The sequence below is a fragment of the Mastigoproctus giganteus genome, chromosome 2 (assembly GCF_048544385.1).
Source record: "Mastigoproctus giganteus isolate SK-2022 chromosome 2, ASM4854438v1, whole genome shotgun sequence".
Taxonomy (NCBI): domain Eukaryota; kingdom Metazoa; phylum Arthropoda; class Arachnida; order Uropygi; family Thelyphonidae; genus Mastigoproctus; species Mastigoproctus giganteus.
Window position 1 is genome coordinate 39494835 of NC_143576.1, and position 24292 is coordinate 39519126.

The 24292-nt window shown below is 37.2% G+C and overlaps 1 protein-coding gene across 2 annotated transcripts in view; it reads right to left on the reverse strand.

The window, feature by feature from the left end:
- The window catches only part of ATP8A (ATPase phospholipid transporting 8A1), a 1160338-nt gene that overhangs the window by 383396 nt on the left and 752650 nt on the right, over nt 1-24292 (reverse strand). For both annotated transcript variants that reach the window (XM_090368461.1, XM_090368462.1), the window contains one exon: nt 20489-20571. In XM_090368461.1, coding sequence (XP_090224587.1) covers nt 20489-20571 — 83 coding nt within the window. The remainder of the gene's footprint in view (nt 1-20488; nt 20572-24292) is intronic.

Sequence of the window (24292 nt, forward strand, 5' to 3'; positions counted from 1 at the left end):
TAAGAGGTTGGGAATATCCATGAGATAAAGGCTCCATTGGAGAAGAGACAATCACTAAGTTGTGATCTGAAGTGCCTAAAGGATCACTCACTTCAACTGTGTACTTAGAAGGGTTGTTTGTGAGAAAAAGATCAAGGTGTTGGCTGTATGGTTAGGATTGTCCGGTATTCTTGTATGTAAATGAACATCTGTGCAAGGTCATTACTAATTGCAAAGGCCTCAGCATCTCAACCAGCTGGGTTGGTGGGTTACTAGAAAATGGAAGCCAGCTGGAGTTGTGTACATTAAAATCACCAGGAAAATTACCTCACAGTTAGGAAAGTTGGACTGGAGAAAGTCAAGTTGCAAATAGAGGAAGTTAAAGAGCTCCAATAATTAGTCGGGAGAATGGCAGAGACAACAGATGAATTTGACACAATGAGGCAGAGAGATTTTAATCCAGAGAAGATCAAAGGGAGATATCAAATTAACAAGTCTCTGACAGGGAATATTGGAATGGACATATATACAAGTACCACCTTTGAAGCAAAAGGAATCATACAGCAAATAATTTGGGCAACTGAGATGAGCAGTTGTTGAATCAACCAATAACTAAGATTCTGTCAGAAAAAGTATGTGTGGTTTGGCAGACTGCAAGTGGAAATGGACATCAGTGAGATTAGAATTGAGACCACATATATTTGTGAAATGAACTAGGAAGTGTTTGGGAGGTTTAAATCTTTTTGCAGATAAGCTTACTCTATTAGTTTGACAATTCATGATGTATTTAATAGTAGGAAAAGTGGGGGAACATGCTGTATGAAGTAATGAAAATTTTGGATATGGCATACACATGGTAAGAATATAACCAGATCCTTCACATAACACGTGGCCTCGACGATGCTCCCCGCATACACACTACTCGTACTCCCTCCAGTCACTATCTGGGAGCGTAGAGGTAGCAAGATTATACACTAGCTGATCTGAAAGCCTCCTAAAGAGTTACCAATAGGTTCGGTCTGGTGTGCTAACTACAAACATCGCTTTGGAGCTGTATTTTCGAAATGTAGGGAAGATTGGATCTCGCCTTGATGTTCATTATAACTTCAAAAGTCATCCGTCATACTGCATAATACAAGAGATGGGGAAGGGTTGACCCAAACTTAGGAAGTTTGACCGGAAGGGTTGTCTGGAGACTAAACATAGATTCCAGTTGATGGGAATCATCTACTACCTACAGAGGTGGCAACTGAAATTTAACATTGACAAATGTAAAGTTTAACCTTGATAAATATAAAGTTGATACGTTACTCTGGGGTTACTGCTTACTGCACATGGCAAGCAGTAACCCCAGAGTAATGTATAAACTGTGTGGGACTACACTGGCACTGGTAGAGAATGAAAAGGACTTGGGAGTAATTGTACAGTGAGATATGAATTTTCTGAGCAGTGCAGATGGTCTGCAAGAGTAGCTCATGGTGTCTTGTGAATGATAAACAAGAATTTTTCTAACAAGGATAAGGAGGTGATTATCCCCTTTTATAAGGCAATGGTCAGGCCACACCTTGAGTACTGTATACAGGTCTAGAGGCTTTATTTTAAAAAGGATGTTGAGCTGCCAGAACGAGTACAGCAAAGGGCAACAAGATTAGTGAATGGAATAAAGGGTTGCTCTTACAAAGAAAGGCTTAAATTTTGCAAATTAGTGGCTGGAGACTAGGCACCACTTAAGCCACTTGGTAAGAGGACCCCTTCGCTCCCCTCACTAATCTTGTTGTCCTTCTCAATACACGTTTGAGCAAATCGACATCCTTCCTAAAATGAGGCCTCCAGTGAAGATGTGGTCTAACCATTGCCTTATACAAAGGGATAATCACCTCCTTTTCCCTGATAGCAAAATTCCTGTATATCATTGACAAAATCCCATGACCTGCTCTTGCAGCCTGTCTGCTTTGCTCAGAAAACTTTATGTCTGATTGGATGATTACTCCCAGTAATCATCCAGGGTAGTAATATCCCAGGTCCTTCTCATTTTCTACCACCCTAAGTGTAGTACCACACAGTTGGTACGTTCCTCTGGGGTTACTTCTACCCATATGCAGTACTTTGCATTTATCAATATTAAACTTCAGTTGCCATTTCTCAGGCTATCTGCCCAAATTTTCTAGATACTGTTGCAGTAACACACTGCCATTACTGTCATTAACAACCCTGCCAACCTTTGTATCATCTGTAAACTTCAACACTAAGTCTGATATACCTTCATCAATATCATTGATAAATACAAAACAACAGTAGGCCCAACACCGAACCCTGTGGGAGATTCCACTAATAACATTAGTCCATGAGGTCTGAGCAAGAGCAAGAATGCCATCAGCACTGAACTTGATCAATCCTGTCAAAACTTTAAATGCCTCAATCAGATCACCTCGGAGGTGCCTAGTGTCAAGATAGTGCAATTTGCAGAACCGAAGCCTTTCTTGGTAATAGCACCTCTTTGTTTCGCTCACCAATCACATTGCCCTTCTCTGCACTCATCCAGCAGCTCAATGTCCTTCCTAAAACAAGGCCCTTAGACCATGAAGATAGGCAGAACTCAAGACATGGCCTGACCATTCTCTTATACAATGGGATAATCATCTCCTTATCCCTGCTAGCAAAATTCCTGTGTATCATTGACAAAATCCATGATCTATTCTGGTAGCTGTCACCATTTCTCAGGAGAACTTTATATCTGACTGCACAATTACCCCCAGGTCTTCATTTTCCACTACTCTGAGTGTAGTACCACACAGTTGGTAGGTTACTGGGGTTATTTCTACTCATATGCAGTACTTTGCATTTATCAATATTAAACTTCAAATGCCATTTCTCAGTCAATCTGTCTAACTTTTCTAGATCTTATTGCAGTAGCATACTGTTATTACCCTGCCAACCTTTGTATCATCTGCAAGCTTTGACATTAAGCCTGACATACCTTCATCAATCTCACTTATAAATATAGAAAACAATGATGAACCAACACCCTAGGGGAATCCACTAATAACATTCTATGAAGAGCAATATCCACTGATTACTATTCTGTCTTCTCGCACTCCACCATCCCTTTATCCATAGCTGCAACTTGCTCTAAATGCACACTGCTCCAATTCGTACAGTAGTCTTTTACGTGCAACAGTATCAAAAGAATTTCTAAAATCCAAGTACATGATTTCAAAATTATTTTTTGCATCCAGTTCCTTTGTGACCAAACAGTAGTAATCATTCAAATTTGTCACACAAGATTTCCACTTAACAAGCTATGCTGTGTTTGAAGTATAATTGTGGCTTTGTCTAGATGATCCAGCATTAATCCTTTTCATATTGACTCCATTATTTGTCCTGTAACTGAAGCTAAACTAACAGGTCTGTAATTAGCATTAGCATTAGCATTAGTAGAGGCATATGATGCAAAAAAGCAAGCTTATTCAGCATCAGCCAAAAAAAAAAAAAAAAAACCCACTCCCATTTCACCCCTCTGTTCGTTCGAAATACCTGTCCAGTTGAGCTTTAAATTTGTTTAGGCTATCAACTTCTACAACAAGTGATGGAAGTCGGTTCCACCAACCAACCACCCGCTGGCCAAAGGCAAATTTCCGCACATCTATCCGACATCCGTCCTTCCTCAATTTGAATTTATGCCCTCTGAGGTGATTATTCTGAGCAAGATGAAGAATCCCATTGGCATTGAGCATGCTCAAACCATTCAATGCCTTATACACCTCTATCAGATCACCTCGCCGGTGCCTAGTCTCCAGACTCTGTAATTTGCAAAACTTAAGCCTTTCTTCGTAAGAGCAACCCTTTGTTCCATTCACTAATCTTGTTGCCCTTCTCTGTACCCGTTCCAGCAGTTCTACATCCTTCTTGAAATGACGCCTCCAGACCTGTATACAGTACTCAAGATGTGGCCTAACCATTGCCTTATACAAGGGAATAATCACCTCCTTATCCCTGCTAGAAAAATTCCTGTATATCATTGACAAGACACCATGAGCTACTCTTGCAGCTCGTCTGCACTGCTCAGAGAACTTCATATCTGCCTGCACAATTACCCCCAGGTCCTTTTCATTCTCCACCGCTGTCAGTGTAGTACCGCAGAGTTGATACGTTGCTCTGGGGTTACTGTTTCCCATATGTAGTACTTTACATTTGTCAATGTTAAACTTCATTTGCCACCTCTCAACCCATCTGTTCAACTTTTCCAGATCCTGTTGAAGCAGCATAGCGTCAGTAGTGTCCTTAACGACCCTGCCAACCTTTGTATCATCTATAAAAACCGAATATTTGTATAAAAACCGAAAACAACAACGGACCCAACACTGAACCTTGAAGAACTCCACTAATAACATTAGTCCACGTTGAGCAGTGTCCATTGATTACCACTCTCTGTCTTCTGCCACTCAACCAACCCCTTATCCATAGCAGCAATTTGCCTCCAATGCCACACTGCTCCAATTTGTGCAGCAGTCTTCCATGTGCAACAGTATCAAAAGCCTTTCTAAGATCCAAATATATAATATCAAAGTTATTCCCTGCATCAAGTTCTTTTGTGACTACATCATAGTATCCAATCAAATTGGTCAGGCAAGACCTGCCCTTAACAAAACCATGCTGCGTCTGAGCTATAACTGAATTCTTGTCTAGATGATCCTGCAGTGCTTCTTTAACCAGTGCCTCCATTAATTTACCTGGAACAGAAGTTAAACTAACAGGTCTATAATTACTTGTGTCAGCCTTTGATCCTCCTTTGTGAATTGGGGTTACATTTGCACTTCTCCAGTCTATGGGTACCTCCCCTGAGTCCAAAGAAGCTCTCATAATTATGGCTAGGGGTTTGCATACTTCCTTTGCTGCCTCCTTTAATATAACTGGATAGATCCCATCCACCCCAGGTGCCTTTTTTATGTTTATCCTCAACAATCTCTCCTCCACTTTCCTCTCAGTTATTACAAAATCATCCAGCTCACTGCCAATGTTTACTTTACCTACATCATTCTCCTTCCTGAATAACTCCTCATGCGTGAATGTAGATGCAAAATACTTGTTTAGATTGTTAGCCACCTGAGCAGGATCCTCAACTGTTGAACCATCAATATCCAGTGGACCAATCTGATTCATCCCTTTCCTTCTCGAGTTCAAATATGTAAAGAACTCTTTTCTGTTTTTCTTTGCATCCTTTGCCAAGGATTTTTCGTAGTCTGCCTTTGCCTGCCTAATCTCCTTTGTGACTTGGTTACAGACCAACTTATATCTATCATAGGCTTCCATGTCACCCATTAATTTGTATGTATCCCATGCATTTTTCTTCTCTGCCACATGTCTGCATCTGACAACCATTTTGGCCTAAACCTTGAACAATATTTCTTAGTTGGTATGTAAAGCCTGGTAGCCTCCAAGATTAATTCCTTGAATGCTTCCCATTTTGAGTTTGCTGTTGATAACATCATCAGTTGGTCCCACTGTATAGAATTTAAATACTGTCTCAGACCATCATAGTCGCCTTTACGAAAACAAAAACCCTTCCCTTTACCTCTGATGGTAGTTACCTCCTTGAGTAAATCCCACTTCAACACACTGTGATCACTGCCACCTAGTGGTTCATTTATCTGCAGATTCTTAATGCATGAAGAATCACTACTGATAATCAGATCAAGAGTATTGCTCCCTCTTGTTGCCTCACGAACATGCTGATGTAGAAAACAATCATCCAATAAATCCACAAAAGCCTTGCTAGTGTGCGAGTGACCAACCCACAAATTCCAGTCAATATCTGGGAAATTAAAATCCCCCATTATAATACTCTCTGATTTACTGGCCCACTCTATTTCCCTGTACAATATCTTATTATACTCATCAGAGTCATTAGGCCTATAGCACACTCCTACTCTCAATTTTGATTTCCCTATGCTTATGTCACACCAAACTGACTCGACACTGCCCTGTCCATCGATGTCGACTGGCTTCACTTCCTTGGACTTTATGTGTTTCTTAATTAATAGAATAACCCCTCCTCCCCTCCTGTCCTGTCTATCCTTTCTATACACATTGTATTCCCCAAATTCCAGTTCCGCATTACTTATATCTGTGTGACACCACGTCTCTGATATCCCAACAATATCTGCCTTTGATGTTTTGAGCAATACCTCAAATTCATCAAATTTATTTACCAAACTCCTAGCATTGGTGTACACGCAGGTATACATGCACCTGTTTCTATTCTTAGCTACCCTAACACAACCCATGTGTTTACTTGTACCGCAATGACTACCAGCAGTCTCTGAAATATCCTGCATCTTGTTTTCCAGGCTTCTGCTCATTTCAATAGAAGCAGTGCAAGAATCACTTCCACCTCTGCCAGTGGCTACTGTTAATCTATTAGTCCTTGTATCCCCCCCAACTAGCAGTTTTCCGACCCACCTAACACTGCCTCGACAGCATCAGCAAAAATTCTTGCACCCTTTCTATTTAAGTGTATCCCATCCCTGTAGAAGCAATCTCTCCTGTTAACAAGTACAGTCCAGGCTGAAAAAAATTCTACCCCTTGAGCCTTGCACAATCCCTCCAGGGCCGAATTGATCGACAAGGCTCTCATCATATACTCCCTCCTATCGTGTCTGGGCAGAATTGCAGACACTTTCAAGTTCAACCCTAATTCACGGCTTTTTTTCAACAGTGACCTGTACTTGCTAAGTAATTCCGCCGGCCTCCTACTCTTAATATCATTAGTGCCAACGTGTACAACTATATCACCTTTTGTGCCCTTAAAAGATGATATCCGCTCTACAACGTCATCAACCTTTGCCCCTGGCAGACATACCCTGGTCCTATTCCACCTATCCTTTTTACAAAGCATGTTCCCCGTTTCCCCTGACAATAGAGTCACCAACAACTACTAGTTCCTGTGGGACCAGCGCATTCTGCCTAGGGGGGCTGCCTCTGTGTCGCCTGATGACCAAGTGCAAGCTCTGGCGTTGATGTGGGCAGCTGAGAGCTTGATGGGCCCCTCAATTTATTTCCTTCGAGGGCATCCACCCTGTCCTTCAAGCTCTCATAAAGGCCCATAACAACGCTGAGTTGTCGCCTGATTTCCTTGCACTCCTTACATCGTGCACACACAAAGACATCCCCCTTGGCAGTATCATGTCCCGTACCCGACTGCTCCGCAAACATCAAGCAAACAGTGCATTTTAAAAGACTGTGATTCAGAGGGCAACTGCCCCCCCTCAGTTCTCCCCTGAACCACAGCACTCCCATTAGCTTGAGCCTTTTGCTTTGCTGCTCTGGTCAGAGTCAAGTAACATAATTACTTGTGTTACTCTTTGTTTCCCTTTTAAATAGTTGAAATAAACTTTGAAAAATGTAAATCCATACATGTATTGGTGAAGGTGTTAAGGATAAAATATTAGAAAATCTCAAAGAAGAAACATGCCAAATTTTCCAAGAAGATTACACACAAAGCATTCAAAAATTTTGCTTATCTGAAATCCAAAATGAAGAGAAACTAGAAAAATGTCCAGTCAGGTGTAGATACTATAATCTATGAAATTAAGATCATAAATAGAAGATTCTCCATCTTCTCCTGAGACTCTTAATTTATCAGACTTTAATTTAGAAGTTGCAATTAATTCCTTCCCCTTTTAATTAAATAAGAAATTTACTTTTGTGTTATATTTAAATTGCATAATATCTAAACAATTTTAAAATGATCCAGGTCATAATTAATCTTGGTCCATTAATTTTTAATAGAATCTTTGGGAACCATATATCCTGCCTTTTTTTAGAATGGTACCTATTTGCATCTGAATATTTATTTACTATTGTGGATACCCACTGTTTTCTTCTAGCTCCTCTTGGGTACCATTCTGTTATTTTCTTAGTCCATCTGTCATCATGTCTTTGAGCTATGTGTCCTGCCTAAGACCATTTTAGTTCTTCAGTTTTGATAAGAATGACCTTTACTTGAGTTTGCTGCCTAATCCATGTGTTTCTCTTCTTATTCCCAATATAATTCGTTCCATTCTTCGCTGTGTAGTTCTCAGCTTCTCTTCCATTCTTTTGGTGAGTGCCCAATTTCACTTCCATAAGTTATGGTGGGGTTCATTATTTTACGTTTCAGACAAACTGGGATATTGCTCTTCAGTATGTGACTATATTTCCTGAATGCTATCCATCCAAAATTTATTCTTCTCTTGACTTCCAGCCATTTATCTTTATTAAAGCTAATAACTTGTCCCAGATAAGTATATGACTCCACCTTTTCAATTACTGCTCCTTCAATCATTATTTCCCTTTCCGTGGCATACTTGTTCATCATTACTTTTGTTTTAGCCATATTTATCTTTAGTCCAAAATCCTTACTAACTGTGCATAACTGATTAAGATTTTCCTCTAATTCTTTGGGATCGTGGCTTATGACCACAATGTCATCTGCAAATCGTAAATGGTTTAGGTACTCTCCGTTCACATTGACTCATTTCTGAGACCAGTCTAATCATCTGAAAGCTTCCTCAAGGGCAGCAGTAAACAGCTTCGGAGATATTGTGTCTCCTTGTCGAACTCCTTTCTCGATTTTAAATTTCCTACTGTCTTTGTCTAGTCTGATAAAGGAGGTAGCACTCTCATATATTTTCTTCAAAATCATAATATATGGGGTATCTATGCTTTGTCTTTCCAGTGCCTGAAATATTGCCTTATGCTGTATGGAGTCAAATGCCTTTTCATAATCAACAAATGCCAGGCATAATGGTGTTTTATATTCATTTGCTTTCTCCATTAGCAGCTGTGATATTATGTGAAGGTGATCCATAGTTGAGAATCCTGTCCTAAAGCCAGCTTGCTCTTTCGGTTGATTCTCATCAAGTATTCTTTCTAATCTGTTAGTAATGACCCTTGTGAACAACTTGTAGATATGGGATAACAAGCTAATTGGTCTATAATTTCCAATTTCTGATTTATCTCCTTTCTTATGCAGCAAAACTATGATTGCATTATTCCACTGCTTAGGCATCACACCTTTTCTAATGCACTTTGTGAAGAGCCTTGCCAGTTTTTGTGTTATGTCTCTTCCTCCCAATTTTAACAACTCTACAGTAACTTCATCTTCCCCCGGGGCTTTCCGATTCTTCATTTTCTTCAATGCACGTTCTACCTCATCAGGAAGAATATCGGGTATGCCGTATGTGTTGCTACTTTGCAATCCATCTTCTCCACTGCTGGCATCATTCCCTCGCTCCTTGTATAATCCTCTATAGTAGTCTTCTGCTATTTGAATTATGCCTTCTCTGCTGTTTATAAGTACTCCATCGCTATTCTTCAGTTTCAGTATCATTTGTCTTTCTGTATTACTGCTCATGGCTGCTGATTTAAATCCTTTGTTTTCCCTTAATGCTTGTTCTACTTTTCTTGTGTTAAATCTTCTTATATCCTCTCTGAATCTCTTTCTAATGGCTTTGCATAACTCAGTATACTCAATTTTCTCCCTGTCAGTGTTTTTCTTGCTCTTCATTTGTCGTCTTCGGTTCATCATGACAAGTGTTTCTTGACTAATTTTTTCTTCTTTGGATTTCTTTTTCCCTATAGGTTTTTTGGGCTTTATCACTTTCAGAAAGTTGTAATATTCCTCGTCGATATCTTGGTCCTGAGCAGTCTGCAGAAGTTCAAACATGTTCTTAAGTTCCAGTACATACTGCTTTTTCTCCTCCTCTGTTATCTCAAAGACCTTTGTATTATTTACTCGAGTCAGTTTTTTCCTTTCCTACATCTATATCAAGTGTACATCTTACCATTCTGTGATCACTTTCAACATTTACCTTATTCAGGATGGTAACATCATTCACAATATATCTTCTGTTAGTGAGGATGAAGTCGATTTCATTAGTTGTTAATCCATTTGGAATCTTCCATGTCCACTTTCTGTTCACCCTTTTCTTGAAAAATGTGTTCATTACTGACAGTCCTTGAGATTCTGCAAATTCCACAAGTCTTTCACCTCTTTTATTTCTTTCACCAATTCCAAAATTTCCTATAGTACCCCTTTCTGCGCTGTTTTGTCTTTCTCCAACCTTAGCATTGAAGTCCCCCATAATAATAGTGTAGTGGGTTTTCTGCTCATCTAGAAGACTCTCAATTTTGGTGTACATTTCTTCAACCTCTTCATCATCATGGCTCGATGTTGGTGCATAAATCATTATAATATTTAGCTTGTACCTCTTAGAAATCTTGAGTATTAGTCTTGACACCCTTGGTGATGTACTTTTGAATTCCAAAATGTTGTTTTATAAAAAGAACACAATACAACAGGGAAAAGAAGAACTCACCATATATATCAACAGCATGAAAGAAATTAAAACTAGAAATCGTGAAATATATATAATGCAGACTAGTGATCTCTAGAAAAAAAAAAAAAAAAAAAAGAAGTTAATTCATGAAATTAAATTTGTGATAAACACAACACAACTCGGCATACAAAAGAAAATAAGCAATGAAGCAGCAAAACAAAGGTGCTGAAAAACTTTGTGAAGGCAAAAATAAGTTAATATGGGAAAAAAACAGTTTCTTGCCGAGCATTCTTAAATTAGTGGCTCATGAGAAATATGAAGAATACAGAAAAGTAAAAAGTAGACTAAAAAAATACCTAAGGCTCATGAAACCGATTCCTATAGGAAGACCTTGAACTGAGTTCTGAGGGCATTAATCACAAATTTAAAGTAATGTGAAAATAAGGATAATAACAAACAAATAATACATAAATAAAAACTGAGGGGGAAGAAAAACTGGGGCAAATATATATAGTCAAGCATCACACACAGTCATATGTCATACAACGTATGCATATTTAGAATGTACAAACCTATAAAATGAGAAACTGGGAATGAAAGTTACTGAAACTCTAGGTGCTGATTGAGATGTAGATGAACAATATTATGGAAATTTATAAGAAATCTGCTTTAGGTCAATATGATCTGGAAAAAAAAATTTTACAACTGATAATATTAAGAACCTTACAAAAGTGTTAACCACATATAAGACAGGAGAAAGAGTCACCAAAGAGGTTAAGGAACAATTTTCTGAAGCTAGAAATAGCAATATTAGAATAATTACAAATAGTGGCAATCCTGATACTCTACAAGAGGATAATAACAGTAAACACATTTAGAAATTATTATTATTAGCTATATGGTGCAAGGAAGCCTGAGGCTTATGCTGCACCAGCCAAAAATAATTTTCTGAATTACAGTGAGAGAGAGAGAGAGAGAGAGAGAGAGAGAGAGAGAGAGAGAGAGAGAGAGAGAGAAACAAGAGTCAGAAGTAGAAGGGAATCACCAAGAAAGAGAAGAATGATGATATCCAGCTCAGGACCCTGGGTGTGATATTAAATAACCAATGAGAAAAATAAACCACTTCAAAGTTGACGGCATCACGTTTATCATAAAGATTAATAGTAGCATGCTGTTAATGATTTGTTAACAATATTGGGCATGCTACTATTTTTCTCATTGGTTATTTAATATCTTTAAACATGTTCATTCTAATATCAACCTCTCCCAATGTATTAGGATTGCCACTATTTGTAATGGTTTCAATATTTATATTTCTAACATTAGACAATTCTACCTTAAATTCATTGACAACTCTTACCCTTGTCTTATTTGTGATATCACTTTCATAAGGCTCTTAATATTATCAATTGAAAAAATTTTTTTTCCAGATCATATTGATCTAAAATAGCGTTCTTACTAAATTTCCATAACATTTTGTCAAACTACATGTTGATCATGTCATGGAGTTTCAGTCAATTTCATTCCTCATTTCTCAATTCCTAGGTTTGTACCCTCTGTAAATATCATACATTGCATGATGTAGGATGCTCAACTAAACATATATGTCCCCATTTTTTCCCTCTCAGATTTTATTCAAGTATTATTTCTTTCTTATTATTCTTATTTTCACATTACTTGAGATTTGTGATTTATACTCTTAGAACTCAATTCAAGGTTATTTCTATAAGAAAGGGATTTGCAACCCCTGGACAACCTTAGCCTTACTATTTTGCTACACTTCCTCTACTTTTTACTTTTCTGTATTCTTCTTATTTCTCATGAAGCATTAATTTAATTTGAAACATGTAGCGAGAAACTATTTTTTTTCTTCATTAACTTTATTTTGCCTTCAGATTTTTAAAGCACCAATGAACAAAGCACCTTTTCTTGCTGCTTTGTTCATTGCTTATGTTCTTTTCTATGCTGAGTTGTGTGTATCACCAATTTAACTTCACACTTTCACTACAATTTTTTTTTTTTTTTTTGCTAGAGGTCACTAGCTGCATCCAGCAATGCTAGTTTTCATTTCTCTTTCGTGCCACTAACGTTGATGCATATGGTTAGTTCTCCTTTTCTTCCCTGTTGTATATGCATTCTCTTCTACTCTTGCCTACTCTTCTTTTTCTCATCCCCTTACATTCATTTTGGCTTTAAAATCCATATTGCTGAATTCATTAAATTTAACCAAAATTAACTCAAAATTCTTTATTTCCTTTAGTTTTAACCTCACTTTTGCAAGTATTTTGTGGTGTCCGAAACAGATCGATATTGTTGTCTTTACTTGCAATCTCAATGGTTGACCCTTGAAAAAGACATGCTTGAAAAAGACATGGTTGTGCAGCATTATGTGACAATAATCCTTTCTGGAGTGTTTGCCGTGAGTTAAGTCACAATGTGTATGAGTCTGCAATTCTGTGCAAGCACGATAGGTGGGATTATATGCCGAAAGCCTTGTGGACTCAAGACTTGAAGGACTCTGCATGGCTTTTGGGGGAAAATTTCTATCAGCTTGGCCCCACACTCGTAGATAGAAGGAACCTGTTTTGTAGAGACGGGATACATTTAAACAAAAGTGGTGCAAGAGTTTTTGCCAGTATTATTGAGGATACCTTAAAGGTATAGGGAAACTGCTAGTTTTGGAGGGATAAGGGTAATAAAGATAAGCGTTTATCTGATAATATTGGTCAAAGTGCACATACCTCAAGAGTTTTTGTTTGTTATCACAACAGAACATATTAGCAAGATGTTCTGAGGGCAGAAACATTTCAAATAAGTGGGTAGTTAATGCTAGGGAGGTGAGCTTAAATAACTTTAAGGGGTGTGTCAGGATAGTTAACTGTATAAGAACACTAAGTCTTAATTATTTATACAGTAATGTCAGAAGTGTCATAAAAAAAATTAGTGGATTTGAAATGCTTGTTAGGACAAGTTTTTTTTTTGGTAATTGTTGGCGCATAAGCTTCTGTGGCCATAATGCACCTCCCAAGGTTTTTGCAGTACTTTGATCCAAGCCCGAGGCAGGAATCGAACCCGCGACCTATGGGTTGCCAGGCAGGCACTTTACCCACCCGGTCGGCTTTTAGGACAAGTAACGCTGACATAATAGGGCTTACAGAAATGTGATACCAAGTGGCGAAAGGGGATGATGAGTTTCAGTATGGAATGTATAACGTATTTAAGATGGATAGGGCAGTTAGAAGGGGTGACGGGATCATACTTCTTATCAAAAGCAGCCTGAGCGTGATGAAAGCTTTCTTGGATTCAGACATTTTGCATGCTGGTATAGAATCTGTATAGTGTGAAATAGTTGGAAGCAAAGGTATAATAAGAGTGGGAGTTATCTACAGGTGATTGTGAAGATTATGATGAGAGCCTATACATGCAAATGGAATGGGCAAATAAGCATCAATGTCTTATTATGGGTGATTTTAATTTGCCTCTAATTGAGTGTAGCAAATGGGAAGGAAACTCGACAGGGAGGACAAAATTTTTAAATCAAATAGATGATTGCTATTTGTATCAACATGTCAGGGAAAGTACTGGGGATAAGAATATTCTAGACCTCAACATCACTCATGACCCAGATGACATAATAGAGCTGACAAGTACAGCAACAAGTAGCAGGAAGTGAACACGGAGTTCAACGGTGGATAATGAAGAAAGAGGTAGCAGTAGTTAAAGGCAAAGGAATGGTTTATAATTTCAGGAAATAAATTACGATGCCATAAGGTACTACATGGCCTCTGATAACTGGATAGATATCACACAGAGAGCAAATACAATTGAATTATGGTATACCTTTAAAACATTAATTAGAGATGCCTTGAATGCTGATATACTTAAAAAATACTCCATGAGGAAAATTCCAAGTTGGATGAATAATGTAGTTGCCAGCTTACTTGAGCAAAAAAAGACAGCATGGAAAAGTTACAGAGCAATAAAAAGTACTGAAGCCTACAGCAGCTACAAAGTGATCTGTAATAGTGCCACAAAAAAGGTTAGGCTGGCTAAGGCAGATTATGAGAAATTGCTGGCAAACAGAGCAAAGAGTTAGGATCAGGAATTCTTCACATATATAAATGCAAAGAGAAGGACAAATCAGATTGGACCCTTCTGTATTGGATGTGGGATAGTGTTATAGGCGCCCGTTGGACTGGAAAAGTGCTAATGTAGGATATGTATTGGTGACAGCACTTTTGCTGTCACCAATACATAAAGGTGGTTCTAAGAGTGAAGTGGGAACTTACAGGCCGGTCAATCTAACTTCAGTGATAGGGAAAATCATGGAGACAATGATCAAGGATGGAATTCAGGATCATTTAGATAGAAATGGAATTCTGAAGGATACTCAGCATGGTTTTGTAAAGGGAAAATCATGTTTAACTAATCTGATTAGCTATACAGGGTCACTCAAGATCTGGACCTAGGGAATAATTTTGACATTGTTTATTTGGATTTCAGCAAAGCATTTGACTCAGTCTCACACGAGCGGTTACTTTATAAGCTGTTGTTACTTGGTTTTTAGGAGCATTTTTTAGCATTAGCATTAGTAGAGGCATTTGATGCAAGAAAGCAAGCTTATGCAGCATGAGCCAAAAAAAAAAAAATAAAAATAAATAAATAAAATAAAAATAAATAAATAAAAAATAACCACTTCCACTTCACACCTCTGTTCGTTCGAAATACCTGTCCAGTTGAGCCTTAAACTTATTTAGGCTATCAACTTCCACGACAAGGGATGGAAGTCTGTTCCACCAACCAACCACCCGCTGGCTAAAGGCAAATTTCTTCACGTCTTCCTACATCTGTTTTTCCTCAATTTGAATTTATGCCCTCTCAGGTGATTTTTCTGAGCAAGAGAAAGAATCCCATCAGCATTGAGCATGCTCAAACCATTCAAGGCTTTATACACCTCAATCAGATCACCTCGTTGGTGCCTAGTCTCCAGACACTGTAATTTGCAAAACTTAAGCCTTTCTTCGTAAGAGCACCCCTTTGTTCCATTCACCAATCTTGTTGCCATTCTCTGTACTCGTTCCAGCATCCCTACATCCTTCTTGAAATGAGGCCTCCAGACCTGTATACAGTACTCTAGGTGTGGCCTGACCATTGCCTTATACAAGGGAATAATCACCTCCTTATCCCTGCTGGAAAAATTCCTGTATATCATTGACAATACTCCATGAGCGACTCTTGCAGCCCGTCTGCACTGCTCAGAGAACTTCATATCTGCCTGCACAACCACCCCCAAGTCCCTTTCATTCTCTACCACTGTCAGTGTAGTACCACAGAGTTGATACGTTGCTCTGGGGTTGCTGTTTCCCATGTGTAGTACTTTACATTTGTCAATGTTAAACTTCATTTTCCACCTCTCAGCCCATCTGCTCAACCTTTCCAGATCCTGTTGCAGCAGCATAGTGTCAGTAGTGTCCTTGACAACAATGCCAACCTTTGTATCGTCTGCAAACTTGGACATTAAGCTTGATATAACATCATCAATATCATTTATAAATACAGAAACAATAATCAACCCAATACTGAACCCTGAGGGACTCCACTAATAACATTAGTCCACGATGAGCAGTGTTCATTGATTACCACTCTCTGTCTTCTCCCCCTCCCATTAGCAACTAAGGCCATATTGCTCCGGGATATGCGGTGGTCATTCCTTGACCTTTCTGCATCCTCCGTATTTGGTGGTGACGGGCTCGAACCCCCGGTCTAATCAAGAAGGTGCTATGCACTGCTGCTCCTTCCCACCTGGCTATGGAGGTGCCAGCACTTTATAAGCTGGAGCAGGTCGGGATCACAGGGATAATCCTTAGATAGATAGCAGGATGGCTTCAGGAAAGGAAGCAGAGGATTGTGATAAATAATTATTCCTCAGATTGGGTTAATGAAAGAAGTGGTGTTCCCCAAGGATCAGTATTCGGACCAGACCACTGTTGTTTCTGATGCCTACATTTTCAGATGATGTAAAGATTGGCAGAGTAGTTAATGTTCAACGTTAAGCAGAGCTTCTTCAGAGTGTTATGATACTGTCAGATATTAAGTTTTCCCAGCATTGTAGACAGATTGCAGAGAAGGCCCGTGGTGTCCTATTGACAATTTATCAAACATTTGCTAGTAGAGATTAGGATGTCATAATCGCATTATATAAGGCTATTGTTAGACCACACTTAGAATACTATGTTGAAGTATGGAGACTGCACGTAAAGACATTGAGCTTCTTGAAAGGGTCCAAAGACAGGTAACTCTCCTGGTGAGATTGGCAAAAGGGCATCCATATGAGGAAAGATTTCAATATGTGGGTTGCAGAACCTGGAAACTAGGCACCTTTGAGGTGTTTAAGACTGAGAGGCATAAGCAAAATATAACAAGGATGAAATTTTCACCATTATAATTGATTCTCTAGGGGCTATAAATTCAAGTCACAGGAGGGGGAAAGAGATGTTTAGACTGGATTGCCCCCAGAAAGTTTTATTTTAGCCAGCCAGTTATAAATTACTGGAATAAGTTGCCAACATGGGTGGTAGAAGTTGGCAGTTTGGGGAAATTCAAAGGTCAGCTGGATATTAACCTACAAGAGGAGGGAAATGCATAGGTTGTCTATTTCCTCTTCTTTTATTAATTATTATTCTTCTTTTTTTTTTTTCTTATTATTAATTATTATTCTTTTTTTTTGGTTGTGCAGCATAAGCCATTATAATTTTTTTTATTATTTTTATTATTATACTCCTACATTCCTCTTCTATTTCTCTCTTCTTTCCATTACTTTTATCTCTAAACTAATTATACTTCTTCATTCCTTTTCTATTTCTCTTCCCTTGTCAATTTCTCTCTTCACACCTATTACTTTTAGATCTAACCTAATGGCATTGGGTTTTGTCTGATAAACAGTTACCCTAATCCATGAACTTTTTTATCTTATTTTCTTATTCTTATATATATATATATATATATATATATACAGGGTGTCTCAAAAATATTGGTACAAACGTTTAGGGGAGGTAGGTAACATCTAAAGGAATGTGAATCGCATAGGAACCCATAACCGGAAATGTCACCGTAAGTCGGTACACGGCACTGTTCATCAGTTCGCGAGAGGGGAAAATTTCTGGTTTACTCATTCAAGCAGTAGTTGCCACACGAAGAGCATGCGTTGATATACGAACTGTGAGCTCGCAGACATGCACCTAGTGTATGGATTAGCAGAGGGCCCACACGGTGTGCGCCCCCATGTGGCACAACATCGCTTTGCAATAAATGTGTGGGCAGGTATGGTCAGTGACTGCTTAGTCGGCCCATACCTGTTACCATCCCGCATGAACTTCGCTAAATGTCGGATCTTTCTTGAACAAGTTCTACCAGGATTACTTGACAATGTTCCAGCAAATGTGAGACGCAACATTTGGTTTCAACATGACGGGGCACCTGGCCATTATGGAAGGTGTGTTTGTGACCATTTGAACAGGCGTTTTGGGCGTCGATGGATTGGCCGTGGTGGACCCGTTGCCTGGTCCCCACGCTCACCTGATTTATCGAGCCTTGATTTCTTTCTGTGGGAGTCCTCAAATCTATCGTGTATGAATCGCCTGTGGAGACGGAAATGGATCTCGTGGTGAGACTCGTCTGTGCTGCTGCTACTGTCAAAGAAACTCCAGGTGTGTTCGACCGTGTCCACCAATCCATGCTGCGTCGGTGTCACGCATGCATCGCGTCTCATGGTGGAACCTTCGAGCATCTGTTGTAACATCATGAAATGCATCCATCTTGTACTCCATTGTTAATATTATGTCAAATAAATGTTTGCCACTAATTACTGTCTTGTGTCATTTCTGCTTCTGCTACTACTACTTTCCCACGACGTTTCCGGTTATGGGTTCCTATGCGATTCACATTTCTTTAGATGTTACCTACCTCCCCTAATTGTACCATATTTTTGAGACACCCTGTATATATATATATAAATATATAATATTAAGAGTAATATAAAGAACCATTAGAATAAGCAAATCAATCCAATAATAATGCCATCAGGGACCTAAGAAAAAAAAAAAAAATATATATATATATATTATTTATTATATAAATATATACTATCATTGAATTATATTAAATAAAGTTAAATTATAATGAAATAAATAAATAAATAAATAAATAATTAATTATATAATTATAATAATTATATATATTTATATATATATATATATATATATATAAATATATATATTTATATATATACAAAGGGTACTAGGAAAGTTTTGCAATACAGCTTTGTTTATTTAATTTTTTCAAAGTAATTTCCTCTACATTCAATACACCTCTCCATCCTCCGAAACCAATCTTTAATCCAGTTCTGCCAAGTTTCACTAGGGAGTAAAGCACACTCGTTGTCCCAAGCCCATAGAAGGTCCTCATCACTGGAAAACCGCCTCCCTTTTAGCTTCATTTTCACATGCGGGAACAGTGCAAAGTCGCAGGGAGCAAGGTCTGGACTGTAGGGAGGGTGCTCGAGAAGTTTCAGTCCTGTCGTGGTCAAATATTCGGTGCAGGCTTTGGCGCGGTGACCTGGAGCATTATCGTGATGGAGGTACCAGGTGTCCATTCTTGACTTTGGCCGCAGGTTCTTCATAGATCCAATGACTTTAGGCAGGCATTGTTCAGTATATCACTTAGCTGTGACTGTCTTCTGCGTTTCCAAAACGACACGTTCCACAATTCCACTCGATTTGAAAAATACAGCTATCATTTTCTTCTTTACATATCGGGATTTTCTGACAATTACGGGTGTGTCGTCATCATCAAAGACCCAAACTTTGTTTTGAGCCTTGGTCGGCAGATCGAAATAGTACAGCCAAGTCTCGTCACCTGTCACGATGTTGTTCACATACCGAGATTGTCCCTTATCAAACTTTTTTAACATCTCCCGGCACCAAGTCACACGTCGTGTCATCTGCTCTTCAGTCAGTTGATGCGGCACCCAGAGAGAACAAAGTTTCTTCACGTGCAAATGATCTTGCAGAATCGAACGAATTGCTGGTGCATTTAGGCCCAAAGTATCCTCTATCTGTTGGTAGGTCACTCGCCTGTTTTCGTCAAGCATTTTCCTCACAGGAGTAACGTTTTCCTCCGTAACTGACGTCCGTGGCCTTCCCGGCCTCTCAGAATCCTCCAGAGTGAAATTTCCCCTTTGGAATTCTCTATACCACCTGAATATCGTTGTACGATGTGGACAATCACCATCTAGTGCAAGAGTCATTTCTTCTAAGCACTGGTCTATGGTTAAACCACGCACGAAATTATACCGCAAAACTGTCCTTATCTCATTTTGTGACCACGATGCCATCGCAAGCACTTTACACTCTCACTACTAATGAATAACTGAGCCCATTGACTTGCCGTGGCGGCTACTATGCACGTATGAACATGTCTCAACATGCAGCAACAAGCAGCTTCCTGTGATTCATTGTTGCGTCATATTGCAAAACTTTCCTAGTACCCTTTGTATATAAATATATATATATATGAGGGCTGTTCTAAAAAATACGTGGACTGAGATCACTGCTCTGAGTCTGAGTCACTTGGGAGGTTGCTACGGGTCTCCTTTTTGAAATAGCATCCTTCACATTCTATACATCTTTTATAGCGGTTCACTAGCTTCTGAAACATGTTCTGCAGCCCATTTTCTGAAAGGCATTGCAATTACAAGTACAAAAATATTTTTTATATCTTCTTAACATTTTGTGGATTTAGTTGGTTTATTGGATTTGGTATAATTTGGTTTCTTTATATATTGATATACAGCTTGGCACAGGAACTCAACTGAAATCTGACCATTTCATTGATCCCTATACAAAAGAACCAGCCTTAACAATAACATTACAATGTTATGGGTTCCTATGCGTGTGAAAAATTCTCTGTTCAATCATGAAATGACCACACAAAATGAGTATCAGTACCAAAACCAGAAATGAATAAACTTTCTTTGTAACTCTCTTATTTTTAAAGGCAAAACAGAAAATAATTGCACTTGCATATTCTATCCAATCTGATTTTATATTAACTATATCACACAATCTGTTAGAACGATGCACACTGCTGTAATACATTGTATTTATCATTATTTGAAATTAACATATGAATACCTGCAGCATATCACAGATTTACAAGATAGAGCAATGTCAACAAAATCTCTTCTAACATCAGATGTCAAGGCATATTTTAAAGTCTGTAAAAAATAAATAAATAAAAATAAATTATTACTAATAAACATTTACAAAATATTTCAAAAACAGAAAGGTTATTAATATCATTAACATTCAAGCTGTTTACTACCTTTTATTAGAATCCTAAGGATTCTAATAACAGCTAGTAAACTATTAAAATGAGGACAATACAATGAGAAACAATGGAAAGAACGGTTAATGAAACCTATAATGCTTTAGTACAATGGTTGTCAATAGGCATATTTGACTTAAGTTCTGTGAGATACTGAATACAAAATAATTTCATGAGGCTAGCAAAATATATTTGAAGGATCTTTTATCTTCATACAAAATAAAAATAAATAGTGAATTCAACAAGAAACACACCAATTTCTCTGTACCCTTCTGTTTCATATCATTAAATACAAGAATGGTGTACAGTTCACAGCAAAGAAATAATCATCTTGGAAAATTATACGAGATCGGAAGCCATAGAAGGAGGGGGAGAAAAACAATTTAAAGAAATGGGGGAACTGGAACCTTGTGTGCAATTTTATGATATAGACTATACTTGCCTGAACATTTTTCAGTTTAAAATTTATAATGTATTAAAACTTTGCACATAAATGATTTAAATATTATTTTGTTCATATTTGGACTTGGTCTTTCCCAATACCAGAGTGAAAATATTTCAAAAATCAAATCAGAATTTTAAAAAAATGTGGGGAAAAAAAATCACAAAAAATTAAAAAATCATAAAAGAATTTAAAAAAAATAATAAACTTGTTACAGTATTTATTTTTTGACGTAATATTATCCTTTATATCTAATTATGTAATACTTTATTCAATTTCATTAATTTATGGATCTGATAGGAGATCAGATCGACAAATTAATGAAAAAATAGATCAGATCGACAAATTAATGAATTTCACTAATTTATGAATCTAACAGGATATGGATCAGACAGGAGCACAACATAAATCTGACTAAACAGGCTGGAATCAGCCTATTTTAAGATTTTAATAGGATTTCAGCTTAAAAAGGCTAATTCCAGCCTTTTTAAGCCAAAATTAAACAATGATGATTAACAAGCATGAAATCCTCTTCTGAATTTAAAATGTAATTTTGTGCTATCTATATAAATTGAGTAAAGTTATTTAGTAAGTTATTTAGTTATGAGTAAATCAGTTATTTAGAAATACAGATGAAATATGACATAACTTACTGGAAAATCTGAAACATATGAAGGATTACTTGAAATGGCCTTGAAAACCATGTACATAGTAAATACTAAAACCTTGCACATTTTACAAAAAAAAATTAATACTTTGCATGTTAAGAAAAGAATCTGGCACTGATATCGATGAACACATTTGTCTTTAAGAATCCATGCAAAAGAGGGTGACATCTCTGTTTCTTTTTCTCTTTCCTTTATTAACATGTTTGCAGGACTATTTTCTCCTTTCATCTGTTTTTTGCGGTATTTTGATTTAAATTGCATTGATAATGCAATGGTTTAATTCTCAGCAGAAAAAACTCACTGTCGCAAGTTGTACTACTTTCAAACAGATGACCTTGTCAAAAAGGTTAACTAGCCATTTGTTTAAAAGATGAATTGCTTACAATGGCCTCTTTTTGGGACTAAGTCTCTCATTGAATCAGATAGTAGGTGCTAACTAGTGGCAATATACAGAAAGAGCAGTCAAAAAAATAAACTGTTTGATGTAAGTTGCTATAGTATACAAAATCAAAGTTTTCAAAGTCGTAATATAGCTAAAGCTATCTGTTTTGTCTAAGTGTCGATAATAGAAATCACCTGCTGTCCAATGAGGAAATAGTTAGTCAAATAGGAAATAGTTGAAACAGGCTGTCATAACAGTGGGTCATCTTTTAAAAAAATTTCCAATTAAACTTTTAGTGAAACCATTTGTTCGAAAATACTGCAACACCAGGCTTATTAAAATGAAAAGAACATGTTAGTTCTGCAATATCTCATAATTTCTCTATATTATAAAATTCAATTTCTCTCTTTTGGTGCCATCTCTTATTCAGTGAACTTTGAACTTAGCACAAACTGCTGTTGCAAATTATAGCTGTGTTAGCAAGTTATACCATGATTGCAGGAGCAGTTATCAGCTTGACACTTACTTTAGAACAACTGAGAACAAAAAGAGGCAATAAATGCTCAGTGTGGGTACAACTGGAAACAAAATGTATCTGCTCCATAAACAGCAACTTATTGATATGCAGAAATAATAGATTTAATTCACACAACCAAGGTTTTTACTGCCATTATGTACTAGTCAAACAGCTCATCAAGTAGGAGACTAAAGACCACTCAATTAGTTCCCACTCACTTTAGTGAAGCTTGAACCACCTTTTGCTTTTTCTTGTGCTATAGTTATGTCAGCAAAACTGAAATTTGACAAGCTTTGTCAGAATGGGCAAGAAAATGAGTGAATTTATCCACAGCACATCATTAAAATCCATGCATCAAGTGAATTGATAAAAACTGCAGATACCCAATTATAATTATTGCTTAGGATAGGTTTTTTTTTTTTTTTTTTAATTCTCCAATGCAAAAGGAATTTTTTAGTATATTCATTGATACATACTTAGAACGTATTTAAAATTCACTTACAGTACATGATACCATTTTTCTGTGATTCTGTTCACTGTAATTTTTTTCATTTAACAAATTTGAACCACTAAGCCCAACCTCTTAATCATTATAAATTTTACAACTGTAAATGAGTTCAGTTGTTAGTGTTTAACATTCATTAAAATTTGCTTATCCTAAACTGCCCAACCACTAGATATATTTCTCTAAAATCATGAAGATTTTAAAATCTGGCACCTAGGTCCACACATGAAAAATGCACATGAACAGCCACACTTATAATTTATAATTATGATATACTATATATATATATATATATATATGAGACACTACCTGGGGGGCCCTGCACTTACTGGGGGCACCCTCTTGTGGGAGTTTCCATTTCCATTTACAACGGGCGTTCGAATACTTATTACCAGAAGAAAAATTGTTTTAATAGCTGCAAATAATTAATTAATTCACAGAAATATTTATTTCAATTACCATATGCCTGCTAAATAAATCTTTCTCTCCATATATGAGTGTGCAAAAAATATTTAGCACATCTCACTCTGCCACAAAGATAACAGACACTATAGATGGAAAACAGACATTTCGTGGAAATAATTGGGGATTGGGAAAGGGACGTTTTTATCTTTATTCTCTAAAATAGCACTTCTTGAGGTTAGGCACTCAGACTGCTAAGGGGCTACAGAGCTGTTGACAGAGGTCAGTAACATTTTATATTTAAAAAAATTACTTATTGAATACCTTTTAATTTCATGTGAATTTAAATTAAAATATTTAAATTTAAGAATACTATTCAAAAATTTAAGTAAAAATTAAAATAGTTTCAAGTAACACAACAATGTAATAAGAACAATTTATAGTGACATCATTGTTCTTCAAAGAAAATAAGAATTAAATATTGAAAGAAAACTATATGGTAATTTAAATGTAACTGAATAACTAATAAAAATTATTAATCTGTATTAATAAATATACCTATTCATGGATGTACTTGTCCCCTCCACTTCCCCAAATAAGAAATATTACAGACATGGGTCTGTGAAGAAATTATTTAAATGAAAAGAGGTCCTCAGACTACTGAAATTTGAAAACTACTACTATAAAAATTAATT